The 18929-nt window shown below is 37.3% G+C and overlaps 1 protein-coding gene across 1 annotated transcript in view; it reads right to left on the minus strand.

The window, feature by feature from the left end:
- Window positions 1-10062, minus strand: part of PLCE1 (phospholipase C epsilon 1) — a 284605-nt gene extending 274543 nt beyond the window's left edge. The window contains exon 1 of the mRNA XM_077822515.1: window positions 8857-10062. Within this exon, the coding sequence (XP_077678641.1) occupies window positions 8857-10062 (1206 nt within the window). The remainder of the gene's footprint in view (window positions 1-8856) is intronic.
- Between the last annotated feature and the right edge of the window lie 8867 nt (window positions 10063-18929).

Here is an 18929-nt window from a genome sequence, read left to right on the forward strand (position 1 = left end):
CTAAATAAAAAGGAAGAACTAAACGTAAGTAGTGACTGAACATTGATATCCCCTATTTATATGAAGGTATTTATATGGACAAGGAGACCTGTATATGAAATATATATAAAGAGCAGCCATACACTATACAAGGATGCTAATAATTTCTGTATTATCTATACATCTGAAGCCTCAATTCCACCTTCTTACATCCCTTAACACTTCAGTAGTCCAAGCAAACAGGAAATTTTTTAGCAAGACAACAATACCGTGCCTTTTCCAAACCAACGCTGAAACAATCATGCAAAGAGATACTTATCAACGATACCCACATGTTCTACTTAGACCACGGACAGCACTATGCTGAATGGTACAGCTATTCTACTGTGACAAGGCAATCTCTCTGGTGTGGATAAGTGCTCTGATTTTCTTACTCAAAAGACTGTACTAACGTTCACTCAGTTGTTCCAACAAAACATGCATAAGAGTGAACCAAGGAGAAAAAAGTATGAAAAAAAAAGTCACATTCATTTACTGGCTACCATTTCTCTAAGTTGATTTTTTTTTTTTAAAACTCAGTAAATGTATTAATACTTGGCTACTACACAATTCATTCGCAGGTATATGAAAACATTATTAAGACACTATAATCAAAAAACTAACAGGAGTAATATTACAGCACAACTTTTCACTACATTTTTATTAAAAAGATACTAGGAATTCTTGATGAATACTATGCGCAATAGGTCAATTACAGAATAGGATAGTAAAGGAAATACAGAAACCATCATGTGGAAGGTGACAGGTCGGGAAACAGTGAAATTTGCAGATTTAGGTCACTGTTTTGTCTGGTCTTCCGTTCTATGGCGAACAAGCTACTCACTTTGCAATAATTATTCTGGCAATTTTACTGAGCGTTTTATTTTTTCTTATTTTGTCTGTATTTAAAAAAATTTCTTATTTTTTTAAATTTTTTTATAATTTCTTATTTTGTCTGTACTTTTGTATGACAATTTTATGTACTGCTGATCCTTTTCTTGAATTTGTAGATATGGGACCATAAATTAAAATTAAATCTGCACAACCAAAATGTTCAACATCTTGCACAATATGCACTGATTGTGGCGGTGGTGAAAAGGTCAGGGAAAGCAGTGTGCATGTAAAAGCAGATAGACTCTAATAATTGAAGGTAGAACTGCCTACAAGAATCGTAAAATACATCCATTCCTAAATTGAGCAAGTGACAATCTGATCTGATCTCAGCTAATGTTTGTTAAGTGAAAAGATACACAAATCTAGTGAGTGGATGTCAAGTTATGTAAATATGTGGTTCAGACTCATTCCTTCATTGGAATGTGGCCCATCTACCAAGTCCTACACAAGTATAGGCATCTGCATACTTTCACTATTTATGACTGGGGACATCACGTTAGTGAACCTTACCACAGAGCGACACTGTATGGTACAGTGAGATAATTTTACATATTTTTAAATGGAAAAGTAAAGTACTAACCTCCAACAGGTGAGCAGTTTTAGTAGAGAAGACTGATCTCTGATTTCTAAATTGGTAAAAATCACTCTATCCTTAACTACAAGGAATTCTCAGATATTTTTATGAAGTCAGATGGATAGAATCTTCAGAACAAAAAAAAAATTAAGTTATTTTTCTTCTAAGGAATATATTGGTTTGTAAAATAAACTACTATTTTAAGGTGTGGGGAAAGTGAGACTTCTCAGAGTTATAGCTCTTTTTAAAATCTCTTCACAATAAAATACCAAATTTGGGGCCCAATTGTACCCTCCTATAAAAAGACACCTGCAGTAGAGGTAGAGAAACTCCATGAGATCATTGCTGTGGAGTTTTCCTTCGATATTCCCCTCAAGAGAGGGGCTTTGGGTACCAACCAGAGGCAGGAATTCTGCTGCCAGTAGCAGAGTCCTTCCATAGCTGCACAGTATGAAGTTTCCAGATAATGTTAAATGCTGCTTAAAGCAAAACTCCCTGTACAGTTACCAAAGCCACATGGGTTCAAGGGTAGAAGCCAGACTAAAGGCAGTCCACCAGTCTTTCTGTTAGGGGGTTTAGAGTCAGGCTAACAACCTGACCATGCAAAAATGTTTTCTGTTATTATGGAATCAGCCCAGAGACAAGAGGAGTGTCACAAATTTGCTATTACAAATCAACTGTGGGGACCACAATCTGCTGGACATAAGACAGTACTGGCCAAGCAACCAACACTATGATGATGAAGAATCAAAGCTGCAAGGAATTTCTGAAAGTGAAACAAGGCATCTTCACAGCTAAGGTTAACACAAGAATTGGATATTGGAATATTAGATCACTTTGGAGCACAGGTAAGACTCAAGTTATCAGAGAAATGAAAATATTTGCCCGAATATACTTAGACTAAATGAGATGAGGTGGACTAGACAAGGCAAATCATCATCATCAAAGGCATGAATGTTTTATATTCTGGAAGACAGGATGATAAAAAACACTGGGAAGTCTTAGATATATTATTCAGCAAGGAAGCTAAAACACTGAAGGAATGGGAACCTGTAAACTCAAGAATATTGACTGCTTGCTTTGTGATGAACCATGCAAAAAAGTCACAGCTGTTCAGTGTTATATGCCAATAAGTGACAGCGATGAACAGGTCAAAAACTGCTTCCATGAAAAACTGCAGCATGTCCTTAGTCAGACCAATAAAGATGACATTGCTTTTAAATATCCCGATGAGGATAACACAGGCTGGTGATGATAATACTGAATATGAACACATTATGGGCAGACATGGCATGCCAGGGCAGATTTACAATGGAGAACATTTAGTTAAATTCTGTGGTCCATGCAATCTTTGCATTGTGGGTACATTATTTCCAAGCAAGGAAAGGTAAAATAATATGGAGATCTAATGATGGCTTCACCCAGAAACAGCTTGAGTGTGTTACCATTAGTAGAAGCTGGAGAAGAACACTGTTGAACACTAAAGCGTATATGAGTGCTGATGTTGGAAGTGACCATCATCTTGTCATTAGGAAAATAAAACTAAAACAGGTAAGGCCGTGCAAGGCAAAGGGCATCTATGATATTAGAAAGTTAGTATATCCAGAAGTGAAGGCACATTTAAAACTGCAACTTAGATAGTGATTTGAAAAGTTAAAGACAGTGATGGATGATGTAACCAAACAATGGTAGTCTCTCAAAGAAGCAAGTGTGGATGCGAAGATCTAAGAAAAAATAATGGCTCCAACCAAATGTACGGAGGCTTGTTGAAGACCAGTATTAAAGGAAACTGCAGTAAAAGAGGTATTCCGCAACAAAAATATGTGGACAAAAGACAAGAAAGTTAAAAAGATCAGCCAGACGAGATGAGAGAATGTATGGAAAATAAAGCAAGAGAAGCTGAGGTGGCATACAAAAGCAGAGATTCTAAAAAGGTTTTAGTAGTATCTGTAAAACTGACATAATTCTCAAACTGTTGTGGCCCTGTGAAGACTTGAGATGGTATAATTTTAACCACAGAGGAAAGGTAGAGAGCCCATTAGATGGAACATTTACAGCTACCCTGAATCAGCCAGAACACTAACACACACAGATATGTAAAGAAATAGCAGACAACTTATATCACTAAAAGTAATTGCCTTTGAGGAAGTAACTAAAGTCATAAACCAACTGAAGAGAAAGGGAAAACACCAGACTATTATAACATTAAAAGATGGAGAGGAAGTGATGATTAACTGCACCTGCAGGTTGTATAGAATAGTTTAGGAACCCTAAACCTGTCCTAAAGATCAGACAAGAGGTGTTATCTGCAAGCTTCCCAAGGGGGGGGGCAGCTTATTTGTGATAACTGGAGAGAGAACACTATCTGTACCTGGTGAAGCGTTTTGCATTATCATTTTAAATATGGTGAAAACTGCTGTTGATTAAATACTCAGGGAAGATCAGACTGGATGTCAATCCAGTAGGTTGTGTTCAGACCAGATTTTCACCTTGACATGACTTGAGAAAGGCCTAGAATACCAGCAGAAGATGGTTTTTAACTTCCTTGATTTTCAAAGAAGTGTTGAATATAGTGTCTACAAAAGCCTGCTGGAAGATCCTGAGGCACTCTGGAATTCCAGCAAAGATGCGAATTCGATAAAAGCCTTGTATGATTAGTCTGCAGGTTGCATCTGGACAGAAAGCGTAGACATGGAGTGTTTTCAAATTGTTATTGCATAATTTCCCCACTTCTCTTCTGCACTGTCACAGACTGATGACTAGAGCGAGAGCTGCTGCCAACGACGATGGTATTGTTTGGGCAAGCAATAAGCTGTGAGACTTAGATTTTGCAGATGATATGGTCATACTGGATACCAACTTGGACAAAATTAAAAAAATAAAAGACTCTTTATGAGCATAAAAGCAGAAGTAACTAAAGTGGGATTGTGTGTCAGTACACAGAAGACCAAGACTATGGAGGCAGGAGAGAATGCTGTCAACACAGGCACATATGTGATTGATGAAGAAGAGTACAGAGGAGTTCAGGACTTCCTCTACCTTGGATGTACATTTAGGGATTAGCAACAAAAATTTCTGTTATAAACTGGGGACACATTACTTGGAAGTAACAGAGGAGGAGAAGGACCTCGGAGTATTGGTTGATCACAGGATGACTGAGCCACCAATGTGATATGGCTGTGAAAAAAGCTACTGTGGTCTTGGGATGCATCAGGCGAGGTATTTCCAGTAGAGATAAGGACGTGTCAGTACCATTATACAAGGCACTGGTGAGACCTCATCTGGAATACTGTGTGCAGTTCTGGTCTCCCACATTTAAGAAGGATTAATTCAAATTGGAACAGGTACAGAGAACGGCTACTAAGATGATCCAAGGAATGGAAAACCTGTCTTATGAAAGGAGACTCAATGAGCTTGGCTTGTTTAGCCTAACTAAAAGAAGGCTGAGAGGAGATATGATTGCTATCATATATCAGAGGGATAAATACCATGGAGGGAGAAGAATTATTTAAGCTCAGTACCAACGTGGACACAAGAACAAATGGATATAAACTGGCCACCAGGAAGTTTAGACTTGAAAACAGACAAAGGTATCTAACCATCAGAGGAGTGAAGTTCTGGAACAGCCTTCCAAAGGGAGCAGTGGGGGCAAAAGACATATCTGGCTTCAAGACTAAGCTTGATAAGTTAATGGAGGAGACAGTATGATGGGATAGCCTAATTTTGGCAATTAATTGGTCTTTGACTATTCATGGTAAATAGGCCCAATGGCCTGTGATGGGATGTTAGATGGGGTGGGATCTGAATTACTACAGAGAATTCTTTCCTGGGTGTCTGGCTGGTGAGTCTTGCCCAAATGCTCAGGGTTTAGCGGACAGTCATATCTGGGGTCAGGAGGGAATTTTCCTCCAGGGCAGATCGGCAGAGGCCCTGGGGGTTTTTCGCCTTCCTCTGCAGCGTGGGGGATGGGTCACTTGCTGGAGGATTCTCTGCATCTTGAAGTCTTTAAGCCACGATTTGAGGACTTCGATAGATCAGACATAAGTTGGGGGTTTGTTACAGGAGTTGGTGGGTGAGATTCCATGGCCTGCGTTGTGAAAGAGGTCAGACTAGATGATCATAATGGTCCCTTCGGACCTTAAGGTCTATGATTCTATGATCTGCTCATGGCCAACTCACTAAAGAAGCAATCAGTGAAGCATTAGGATCATTTTCTCATTTGTCAAACATCTGGAAGAAGAAGATACATATATACAGTAATATGAGATTGTTCTCCCAGCACTGCTGTATGCCTCAGAAACATGGCAGATAATGGATGTACACAACAGAAAGCTCAATGCATTCCACCAGCATTACGAAGAATCTTGGGAATCTACCAGGGAGATTATGTAACCAATGTGGAAGTATTGTGCCGCCTGGGTCAGCAGACTGTGGACTCAAATTATACAGACACAGTTATGGCAGTCTGGTCAGGTAATTAGGCTACCCTGTGACAGAAGCACAAGGTATGTTTTAGATTGGATTCCATCTGGAGGGAAAAGGCAGCGTGGAAGACAAAGAATGATCTATAATGATGATGACTGAAAAGGATTCTACCATCATGAATCCAACTTAAGATGGAGTCAAACATCTTGATCCAGACAGAGAGCAGTGGGAAAAATGGTTCACCTCATGCGACTCTCTCTACGTTAGTTAGTTTTGGCCCAACTGCTAAGTACTGAGGGAGGCGCAACCCCATATAAGTCCAGTAGAGAAGCTTCTGCAACGTTCCAAGGTCTGGGGAATACTATGTCACAGAAATTGTGCTCTCATGGTTCCATAACCACTACTCCAGATTTGATGTATTCTATGCTAGTTAGATGGGACTTTGGTGATGTATTCTATGCTAGTTAGATTCAGACCTTGTGCAGGTAGATTTTATTCCAAGTCAGTGAAGCTGTATTTACTAATATCAGGAATTAATTTTGACTTATTTTTAATCTCAAATTTCTCCTTCCAAAAACAAATATAAATAAATAAATATATTTATTTATTTATTTCTAAAACTATCAGAAACATTAGCAAAAAAGCTCTGAGATATGAGAAGCTGTTTTGTTTTAATTGTTCCAATTTCACTGACCAAAGCATTCAGGTACTGGATAAATAATTAAGCGTTGAGAAATATTTTCTTCATCTCTCTCATAATTTGAGATAAGCATAAAAAGAAGCAGTAGCTTATATAGAAAGTTCTACTTATACATTTTCCTGATTTCTGTCTTTATCTTATTTGCTTTTTAGAGATCTTCATGAACATAGGAACAGGAGAATTCATTAAAAGAAGATACAAGCATAACACAGGAATATTGCTCAACTCAACTGTAAACAAATCAATAACTCTGGAGATCCGACAAAAAGTTGGACAGACAAACAAGGTAAAAAAATCCTAGGTACTGAATTTTATTTCAGGCTTTCCTTCTTTAGGAAATTGAGGACAATTTCTCTACACAGTAGTGAGCTAGAACAGCTTGCTCCACACCCCAATTCTGCAAAGCACTTAAATCCCATGGAGTACTCACATGCTTAAGTACTTAAATCAGAGACCAAAAGAAAGAGTGCTCACCCTCTCCCAAATGATATGTGAAACAAAATCAGAAGTCCCTATAAACATATTTCAAATTTATTTTTTCTTCAACACTTTAAATAATTTAGAAAAAGTAAAATGAAAATATATAGGAAGTGTAAATTATACCAGGAAAATATGACTGAATAATAAATGAGCATAAATATGAAAATGTAATATGGAGTACTACAGGAGAATTACTCATACACACTGGAGAAGATTTTCAAAGTCACAAATGCCAGTTAGTTACCTTTGAAAACTTCTTCCACTTTTTCTGGATATGGACAGAGTTTAATAAATAAAAAGATGAAATTAAAGCACTCTCTTTAAACAGGCAGTCACATGGCCTTTTCTCAGTCTTGATATAGTGATCTGACAATAGCAACAATATCCTTTGGAGTAGCAATGATTCCACCACTACTCCATATGGAATGCAGCAACCATTCACATGATCTAGATACACTTGCTGTTCTTTGGTCATATTGTTTACTGAGATTCTCCCCGAAACACAGGTATTCAAAGGGAATGTTAAAATGACAGTCAAACTGTAAAATCAGGAACCACCGCAAAAATGGAGAATGGATTTGATATCACTATTTACACCCTGGAGATGATTGCCCAGTCACAAAATACTACATCATTTACACGTATTAGTGGCATGAAAATAAACAGGTGTCGAGACGATTAGAAGAGTAATGCTACGATTAATAAAATCAGAGTTAAATTTAAAAGTCAGTTGTAATAAGATTATGTAGAATGATTTTAAATGTCAGGCAGCATATGGTTGGCAAAGTGAAGTCAAATACAAAACACTGACATTAGATGCTGGCTGAACTTGATGCCAAAGAAAAGCACTGTAATCTTCCATTCTAAAATGGCATTTTGTTAGCAATACTGTGAAGAAACTCTTTTTTATAAATTCCATTACCAAGTGTAGTTTCTCCTTCCAGTTCTATAGCCATGGAACTGCAGAACTCTGAACAGCATAATGTAAAAGTACTTCACAATTAATATTATTTGTTTGTGAAGTGCCATATCATTTCTACAACTTTTAATGAGTTCATAATAATTGTGGATGAAGGCTTAGAACGATATTTAGTCAACAGAATGTAAGTTAAGACAACCATATATCAATACACAGTATGCAACTGTCAAAACAAATTATAAAGATAGTTATTTATATGTGCAGAAGTAATGTTCAAACATGATAATTTAGATGAAATATTTAGGTATTTTTTTAAAAATACCTAATACAACCCATATGTTTTCACTACAATCATTCTATATCAATCCACACAATGGGACATTATAGCATTAGTCTGAAAATTGTAAAAAAAAAATTGAAACAACAATGTCTCTGCTTCGTTTTTAAAAAGTCCATAAAAATGGATGGATTTCTTTTTTTATTCTACCCTTGATTAGAAACTCTTGTGCCAGTTTTTAGACAAAATGAGTTTAAGGATGAGACAAACCCTTCTAAAAAGGAGTGTTCAACATAGCAATATGTTAATTAAGTCTTCCATTCTCTATACTAGTTGGTACCAGTGGACATAATCATAAAATGCATCTTAAATGTTATTCATAATAAAAGCTTGTTTTTGCATAGTAGTTGTGGCTGTATTACATCTTATCTACAAGGTTATCGGTGTTATTTAATCATGTAGTTTGACACCCTCCTCAAGAGCTTCACCAATAAATTGTGTAATAATTTTGTTAAATCAAAACATCAGTTCAGTACATGTTTACATGAAAAAAAATATGAAAAGCTTACCTCATACCACATGGATTTCACAAGATCAGAATTTAATTCCTCACTTAAGGCTTGAATAGTTAGATGTTTTGCGATAATCCTACAATGCTTTATATCACTCTTGTTTCTCCTCTGCTCCACATAATCCCAAGCAACAGCTCCAATATGCCCTGAAGGTAAAGTCCTAACAATTGCCCTTGTTCCAGTATAAACTGATTTTTTAACCTCCTTATCATTTTTACAAAAACGTCTGATTAATAAAGTGGAACGTTCCTTTTTGTTTCTAAAAAACTCCTCCTCCATCCCTTCTTCGCAGTTATCACTGCAATCTTCAAAATGGCTTAGAAAGGGCTTTGAGGGCATTTTTCCAGTAAAATTACCACCATAAAAGCTGTGACTTGAGCATGCCACTCTAACCTTTCGTGCTGCTCTTTCCACATATAAATACTTGTCCCTTAAAGTTTCACAGTTATCATACAACTGTTGTCCATTTTTATTGTCACAATTATTTGTCAATTCCATTAATTTACAAGTGCAGGCTGTTGAATCACTGGCGTGATCATTACCAACATTTACATGCTGTAAACAGTCACCCAAAATGAAGCTGTTGTGTAGCGTGCACAAAGCTTTTGATATATTTCTTTCACTAGCATAGTGAAAGTGAAACACTGCTACATTATCAGCATCATCTGTGCCACTTTTATTTACCGCTAAATGGTTTCTTAATGACTTCATCTCTACTGAAGGTTCATCCCTCTTCAACTGAATTTCAGCAAACATGGTTCTTTCCCGTGAAGTAGAAATTCCAGTTTCCAAGCATGTGTGTTCTTCTGCTAAAGAATCACATGATTTATGTAACTGGTTATGCGGAACACTGCTCTTGCATTTTTTCTTTATAGTGTTGCAATTCATGTTAAGAAACTCCACTGAACCAGGGATGCATGTGTTCTTCTCCAAGAAGTTTTCATTACTCCTATTATCAGTCATTCCTTCTCCATTTGCCAAAGAGAAAATTTTGGGCAGCGAGCCCTGAAGATGTTCTTCTTTAAGTCTGTGTAAGTACGAGAAAGTATGTGTCGTCTGCCTTCCTTGATTAGCAATGTGTCTTTTTATAACATTGGCGTCCACAGCATTTTCACTATTTTCAGCTCCAGCTGACTGAGCAGGTATCACTTTACCCTGTGCCACAGACACAAGTACAGAAGCTGCCATTTCCTTAGAGGTCATTTTGACAGTTTTTAGATAATGTTCTGTTTTTCCTCACTGATAATCATACTATGATTTCAGTGTATGAAAATTCAGTGCTAAATTATCAGTGCAGACACACTGTGTAAAAACATGTTGAATCCTTTATTACTTTTAAAAGCACATGCACTACTAACTACAAAGCTTTACCAGCTGTGGATCACTGATGTGAACTACAGTGTTTCTTAAAGCAGTTTTTTAACGTGATATTGCCAGTTGACAATTTTCTTTCCACTTTCAGCATTTCTGTCATATGCAGGGTACTATTTGTTTCTACAGTTTGTAGAAAAAGAGCATATTTGAACATATAATCCATCACAAAGATGTATCTCACCATACAACATCCAATTTTAATTAGTTTCCTGCAAGAAAAAGACAATGTATTAAATTCCATGGTATAAAATGCACAGTCATAACAACAAGAAGAAATGGTTAGTATGTAAAAGCTGTTCATAGAATGTTAAGAGGACACAGTCAACTTGATATCTAATTAATTGAAAAAAAAAGTTGAAAACAGTTTCAGGAAGTATATCTGTCTTAGGGAACATCTACACAAGGAGCAGCAGCAAGTCTCAGAGCCTGGGTCAACTAACTTGGGCTTGCAGAGCTCATGCTACAGGGCTAAACACAGCGGTGTGGATGTCTGGGCTTGGGCTCCAGGCCCGTAGCACAAGCCCTGCAAGCCCAAACCAGTTTACCAGGCCCTAAGACTCACTGCCACAGGCCTTTTTGTTGTATAGGCATCCCCTTAGACTCCCTCCATCAATATTTAAGGTTTTGCAATCAAATTTTCTTATTTTAAAAAAGGTTTTTCTCTACATTATTGTATGAAAACACAAACAGGAAAATGTTACTGTACGGGGTGAAACTGTGAAATTGAACATACATAATATGAACAAAGTGAAAATACTTGGTTTTCTATGATCTCTTTCAGAGTTATTTTAGGGGCTACTTATCACTAAAGTTGGTAAAATATTTTCAGAAAAAAATTAATTATTGATGTCCTTTGAAAAATAATTGATTCTTTTAATCAAAATTAAAGAGATAGACACACACAGTAGGGGAAAAAGTTACAACACACAAGTAAAGTGGTCAAGATAATGATTGCTTATGCCTTAACAGAGGTTTTTTAAAAATTACATGATTATCCTTAATTGCCCTTAAACCTTGCCACTACAAGGGAACGCATTTCTTCTTCTTCAAGTGTCTTGTGTCAAGGCTGCTACCACTGGTACAGCAAAGGAGATGGGAGATAAAAGTAAAAAGACAATTGTGCAGGGACTTGATAGCAAGGACAGAGGATTGAACTTGGTATGAAGGAGGAAAAGCCAGAGAAGAACTCTAACGGAACATGACATGGTCAGTGTGACATTGCGCTTCATATTCATTATGTAAATATGCTTATGATATGGACATGACATAACTGAGATGTACTTTATGCAAGATGACTCACGTAAGGTATCATTAAAGGTTATGATCATCATTAAAGGTCAGAGATAGTTCCCATTGTGTAGAGCTGTTTGTTTGACCCAAGTCACAGCAAAAAAGCTTTCCAGGAAGGGGGGGAGGGGGAGAGGAAATAAAAAAAGAGGGACAATGATAATATGTGGGAGTCCTCACTATCCCTACAACGACACATCTGAAAACACCTGAGGAACAAAGACTGAACTGTTAGAAGTGATAGTCCCAGGCTAAGATCTTTAGCCTGTGTATGAAAACCTGGGAAAGTCAAGGCAACCTGTGCCTTAAGAATCTGCCAGCCTGTTTGTCACTCAGGTTGAGAATTTGCTAATTTGTATCCTACCTATCTAGTGTGTCAAGCTTAGTTTACATGTTTTGTTTCATTTGCTTAGTAATCTGCTTTGCTCTGTTCGTTATCTCTTAAACCACTTAAATTTTATGAACTATAAAAAGGCAGATTTTGTTCATTATTAAACCCAGTTTATGCAATTTCTAACAGAGGGGCAAGAAGTCGTGCATCTCTCTTCACACTGAGGAAGAGGGCAAATTTTAAGAGTTTGTGCTGTACAGATATTTCTACACAGTGCAAGACAGTATTACTTTGAGTTTGCCCCCAAAAGGGGTGGGGGCACACGAGTGCTGGGGTAGCCCTCTCACACAGAACTGACTTTAGTCTATCTGCAGCGGGGTTAGGCCCTACCTCTGTGTGTGTGTGCTGCAAGAGGCCAGAGAGCCTAATTCAGCAAAGCAGGGAGAGGGAACCCAGGCTGGTTGAAGAGGGGCTCAGTTAAACCCCAGTACATCAGGTGTCATCCCGGACAGGAGAGGGGGGTCCAACCCGTCACAGTCAGAACAACAAGCATCTTAGTATGTACATTTTGTACAGATTGGAAGGGTTAATGTGGGTATCAAAGAGGAGGTAGTCAAAAGGGGAAATCATGAGAGCCTGGATGAGAGTTTTTGCAGTAGGGACTGAAAGAAAATGTGTGAGGTGGGGAGTTCCCTGAGCTGAGGAAGGGGATCCCAGGTCACCAGCCACTTGCCTCTGCCCAAGTCCCAACCCTTTCTCCTGGAGGGAGGGCAAGAGTTAAACACTTGGAACAAGTACTATATTAAGCAATAAAATACTTATCTTGGTGAGGCAATGCCAGGAGTAAACCCAAGTAAGGATCTCTAGCACAGGTTAAACACTTTCTCCTTGGTGCGACATATATCATACAAATTACAGCCTTCCCATGATTAGCTAGACAAGCACATGCTCTCTGTTCTGAATCAACTCAAACCCCCTTGCTTCCACAAAACATGTCTAAAAATATGGCCTTTCCTATTCAGCCACAATACAGCTAAAACACCTACTACTGTAATATCTTTCTCTCTGGGTTTGACAAATGCAAACTTGCACACTCATATCAATTCAGAATGTTGCTGCAAAGACCATTTTCCTAGTCAGTCTCTGACCACATCTCCACTCTCTTTGCATCCCCCTTCTCTATCATGCCAAACATAAGCTACTGGTCTTCACTTTAAACCCCTCCCAACTTATTACTATCTTATCTATCATCTCCCATTCACCACTGCGATGTCAACTCTCATTGTGATCACCCCATGAAGCCACACTCTATCCCCATTATTACATTTTCAAACAAGCTCTTTACTTCTTTTCTGCCATGCTGGCCCTCATGTTTGGAAGGAACTCCACATAAACATCCACAAAACTAACACCTTTAAATCCACGAGTTGGACTCCTAGGTATTATAGTAATACAAATAATTAACAACAAGTCTGAGCTCCAGGGAGGTTGGTGGTTTTTGTCAACAATGAGAAAGAATTGGGAGGGTTTGTTAGGAAAAATAAGTAGTTAACTTTTGACAATGCTGAATTTGAGCGGCAATCCAGTAGATATCAGAATGACAGGCTGAGATATGGAACTGAATGGATGAAAAAAACTCAGGAGCAAACAAATTAAAGTCTCATCAGCATAGAGATATTAACTAAAGCCATGTGGAGCATATAAGATCACCTAAAGCAGGGGTGCTCAACCTATGATCCACCAGGGCATTTCCTAAGGCCGGCAGCGTGCTTCAACGCAATATACTAACAGCTGATTCATTAAAGTTTTGTCATCATGTTTACATGATTTTAATTTACACAAGTGTGTAAAAAGACAATACTGTACCTAGAAACAACCTAAATACATACCAAGCAAGTGGAACTTAAAATATAAATCAATATAGGGGACTTTAAATCTTTGGCCCACACAAGGTTGTGCTTAGGTTTATGTATCCCTCCTGTGTAATAAGGCTGGGCACCACTGATCTAAAGAAATGACAAAAGGAAATAAAAGGGCCAAAGGATAGATTCCTGTGGAATCGCTATGGCAAGTGGAACAGAGGATGATGACCAGACAAAAGAGACACTTAAGGAATGGCCAGAGAGATAGAAGTAGAATCGAGAGAGGCCAGTCCAGAGGGTAAGGCATTTAAAAAAAAAAAAAAAAAAGGAATTATGATCTAGTGTCCAAGGCAACAGACTAGAAGCCCTGTTATTTAGCAAGGAAAAGGTTGATTGTTAGAACCCCTGGATTCTTTAAAAAAAAAGCATTCTAAAATCAACAGCTGTTTCTCATCAACCTAACTAATAAAACTAATTACTTTTTAAAATTACCACGTGCAGTTACAGCATTTTAATAAAAGCAAGCTATGTGCTCATTTAATTCTGAAAATCTCCTTACACACTTGACCAATTTTATCATCATTAGAGAATCTTCCCCAAATGAAATATTTTAAATAAAACTAGTTACTTCTACTTCGATCACCTCCCTAAATTTTAGCCAGTTGGGGAATGAATGGATCAGAAAAAGCACACTTCAATGCCCAAAATTCTGCTGGGGGAGCGGGGGGGTGGGTGCCTCAGCAATAATGTTACACCCCACACCTCTGCCCTCAAGGTGGATTGATTTAAACCACATCATTTTAATTATGATTTAATTCAGCAAGGGGGAAACTGATTTAAAATCAGTTTTAATCTGGTTTTACCTTGGTATTTACTTATTTACCAAAAGAAAGGTTGAACCTCATTCGTTGGTAACCACTAAAACGTGTTGATTTGCAACTAAATATAGGCCTTTACACTAAATTTGGAACTTGTTTTTGCTAAGTAGGAGGATGTGTATAGCTATACACATCTATTTCAGCTATTATACAGCTTATGTTATATTTATTCAGATTCTTAATGTTTACATTTTTTATCTTAGAAAACAGGGAATTATACACAAAACTTTTTTAAAAATGAAAACCTTAAATGTGCTAGATACATAAGAAAAAAACAAAGTTTATCAAAACGTTTTGCTTTTAAAACTAACTGATTTACTAAACAAATGAAGACTTGTAGTTAGTGAATCAAACTGATTGTTTCTGGTCACCATGTCCTTCCAGATTTTAGAATTAGTAGGTCTCATTTTCTCATAGCTAGTTTTTATTCATAGATCACAAGAGGACAACAAGCTTTCCTTTTTCAACTCCTAATCTTTTTCTTAACTCTGAATGAACTAGTCATTCAATTGAGCTAATTGACTAAACTGAAATTTATAAAAATAAATATTCTCTCTCCACATGCCACAGAGGTTACTGTTATCAAAAGGTGTTTTAAACAACTCTAATGCAAGTTGCCGACCCGGTGACTTCCACCAGTTCAGTGATTGAAGTTCTTCAAAACCTGGCAAACAAATATGTATTTTTAAATAATTTAAATGTTAATAAATGGTACATTGAGGCCTTAACATAGGTGGTTATATTTTCAAATTTTAATTTTAAAGAGGTTTAAAAAAATTAATCTGTATTCAATTTAAATTAAAAAATTCCAATTTAAAACAGAAAAAATAATCAGATTTTTCTTCAAGTAACTGATTTTTATCTACCCTGACCCATTTTCCTAAACAAACATGAAAACTTTTCTTTGCAACTTTTCCCATATCACACTCAGGGAAAATGCCCACAGGAGTTTCCATTGAACCTTTCCACATTCATCTCTATAGATTACTACTCCGTGCCTTCAAATCCAACCCTCCCACTGGTGTTGTTTCTGGTCAAACACAGGCAAGGAGCCACTGGCATGGGGATCCACGGTCCCACTTTCATGAGCTGCCAAACCCCCATTTTAAGGGATGATGCAGCTAAAATCCCTCAGATTCAAGTCAATAGACTTTTCTACTTGCATTTTGGCCTTCTTGTGGCTTTTAATGTGGAGGACATGATTGGCTTATTATTTTAAACACCCTGTGTTTAAAACCAAAGTATAGGGGGAAAAAACATCTTTTTAGTTTTGCTTTCTCTAGATACCTTGTTTATATTCTTCCAACTCCTGTTCCGTACTGTACTAGATCTCTTCCAATATAAGAATGATGGTTTAGAGATCAAAATATATACATGTATTACTAATATCCTTCTATTTTTTGGAGGATTTTTTTCATCTATCAAAACACTACAGACTACGGATTCACCTTTCCTGCCTACGCAAGAAAATTCCAGACAAACCTAATAAAAGGTAACCTACTGTACCATATTCATAAATATATTCCCTGTGATGCTGCTAAACCGGAAATAAAGAGAAAATGCTATGAACGGTCACTGAGAATAATGTATTTATTGCTTCAGTAACTGATTCTTTCAAAGCAACTAATTTATTTAAGGCAGAAAAGCCTTACAACATTGGTATGCAACTTAATTTTACAGCATTCACTGAAGACCATAAAACTGATCAGTAGATGGTAATTTACACCATTTAAAATGTAAAAACATTGACGTTAACATAGTACTTGTGTACCAGTGTACGTAAGAAGCTACTAAAATAAAATAATATTTTGAAACAGTCTGTAAGCCTGTGGGCATTTTCAATGGTAAACATTTCTCTGGCTAGGTTATATACTGTAGTTAATCCATGCCCACCTAGTTTGGCACTTTGTCCCCCTCTGGTGGTTGCTAGCCCTAGAGATTGATGAGCCTGCTACAGCCCTACCTAAAAGCTGGGATTTTTTAGCTTAAGCAGTGGAGACTCATGCATTAAGATCCATAGGTCCCAGGTTACATGCCCACTGCTGACGATGCACCCAGGGACATGGGCATTACATGTAGCTTTTGAAGCCACAGACACATGGGGGAATGCTTCACAGGCTGCAGCTGTCCAAGGGCATTATGTCTGACGATCACAGAGGTGGATAAAATGTCTCTAGGGATACCAGGGGAGCACAATGAGGCAGCAATTGCTAAACCCTTTAAAAAAGTATAGCGTGCATTCCTCCACCTAGTGTTTATGGAAAACAAGCACCAGGATGCTAGTTACCACTCTGCAGAGATATGCAGAAAGGGGGACTTCCCAGGCCCTCCCTATTTGCATACTTGCACATGAGCAGTCAAAAACAATGAGTATAGAAACCTGAAAATATATACACACAGCAAATATGCAAACATTTAAATTATCCCAATTAATCTTATTTTGCCAAAAAGCACTCAAAACATTTTTATAATTAATTTTGAATATAAAGGCACATGGGCCAACCTACAAAAGCCTGCACCTTGGTTATAGTCTCACATGGACATTTTCTAAAGCCACGAAATAGCTAATGAAATACATTAATAACTACACTGGTACATTTCTGACATCATTTAAGCCTCAAATGAAATATGCTCCCTCTATCAATACAGAAAAGTAAAAATGTGGAAAACTAGATCCAAAGGTGAATCATCCTGGATCCAAAGGTCAGCCAACAAAAATAAAGTGAATAATTGAGAGAGATAACATGGCAACATTTCAGCACTCACATTCACAAAATGTTTCAAGTTGTAAAACATAAGACACTGAAACCAATTTAACAAAGTAAATATTTCATCTATATTCACTTAGCTTAATTACTTGTACAGTGTTTTAAGATTTAAAGTGTCAGCTAGTACTGACTGTTATTTGGTAACTTCATATTTAAATTAAAAAAGAATTCTAGAAATAGATTAAAAAAGAGGCTAGGTAAAAATAGGTTTACACCCCTACCAACCTAAGAAAATTCCACAAAAGGTGAGATGGGGTCCAGTCTTAATTGTTTATTCAAAACTCCCATTTAAGCCAGTTGGAGTTTTGCTTGGGTAAGACATCAGTACGGACTTCAGTATTGGATGAGTTTTCCATATTAAAGAAAGGAATCTGGAGGAGTGGACAGGTCACAGGATTTGTGATGAGATACAGAGCTTTTCGCCTCTAGATTAGCAAGAAAAAGCTGAAACTACAGACCTTTTCCTAATAATAAAGTTATGGAATGACCCTGGCAATGTGCTCTTGGAAGTAAAATATCTAGATTTAATTCCCCATATGAAAAAGGCCCCAGAAATAAGAAGCAAGTTCCATCACCTGGCAATGTCGTCACCACCACCAGGACACCAACAGTGAAAAAGAAATGGTGGGCCTCCTAAGAATCAATGAAAACTAACATAATCCCTTTTAACAGTTGAAGACAAATTATATATTTGGCATAAAATATAACAGTAATGCAGATGTGTCATCAGACCGTTTCAATAACAAAATCTCAAAGAATTAAAATGGTTATGCAACTTGTCATAAATTAGGCTAGACAGTTATTTGTAATAGCTATAACAGAATAGAATGAAAATTTAAAATCAACTATTAGATGTTCCAATAATGTGCCAAATGCTGCAGCCCCTTGTAGCCCTTCTCCTCACCATAACTAATCTTGGGGAGCTAAGGATTGAAATCCCCCTGTGCCAGACAGGTCCCCATTTGCACCCCCACATCCATGCCTTTTTCCATCAGTAAGAGTACAATACTAAGAGGAGAACCTGAAACAATCTTTCACAAACCCAGTAGTCAACGGAAGTTGTTGGTTTCTTTCTAGATCTGAGTTGCAATCATTTAGACCCAGATTTCTAAAGGTATTTAGGTGTTGCTGTGCTCAGTGCTACAATGCCTGTTTTTGGAGCTTAAATCTCATTTTCAAGAGTGATTTAGGCCTTCCAGAGATAAATCCCAACGGTACAGCAAGGTCTAAACACCCTTAAAAATCTGCATTTTAAGTCAAAGACCCTTTTTTGTTCAACAGTTGCCTTGAACTTCATGCTCAAAGTGACAACTTCCAATTGATAGTGTAATACTGAATTTTGCCATATTGTTTGTTTCATCTAACTAGATACAAGGGCCTTCTACTATCCGCCATCTCAGTCAAATCCACCAAAATTACTAATCTCCCTCTCCATTCTCTATGGATGTCATGAATAACAGACCGAGGAAAATGCACGTGCCAACAGCAGTTTGGCTGACCAAACATTTTTCACTATTGCACACCTTTTCCCATTGCTGAAAGAACTGGCAGTGTTGACTTGATTTAAATA

Source organism: Eretmochelys imbricata, chromosome 7 (assembly GCF_965152235.1).
Source record: "Eretmochelys imbricata isolate rEreImb1 chromosome 7, rEreImb1.hap1, whole genome shotgun sequence".
Taxonomy (NCBI): domain Eukaryota; kingdom Metazoa; phylum Chordata; order Testudines; family Cheloniidae; genus Eretmochelys; species Eretmochelys imbricata.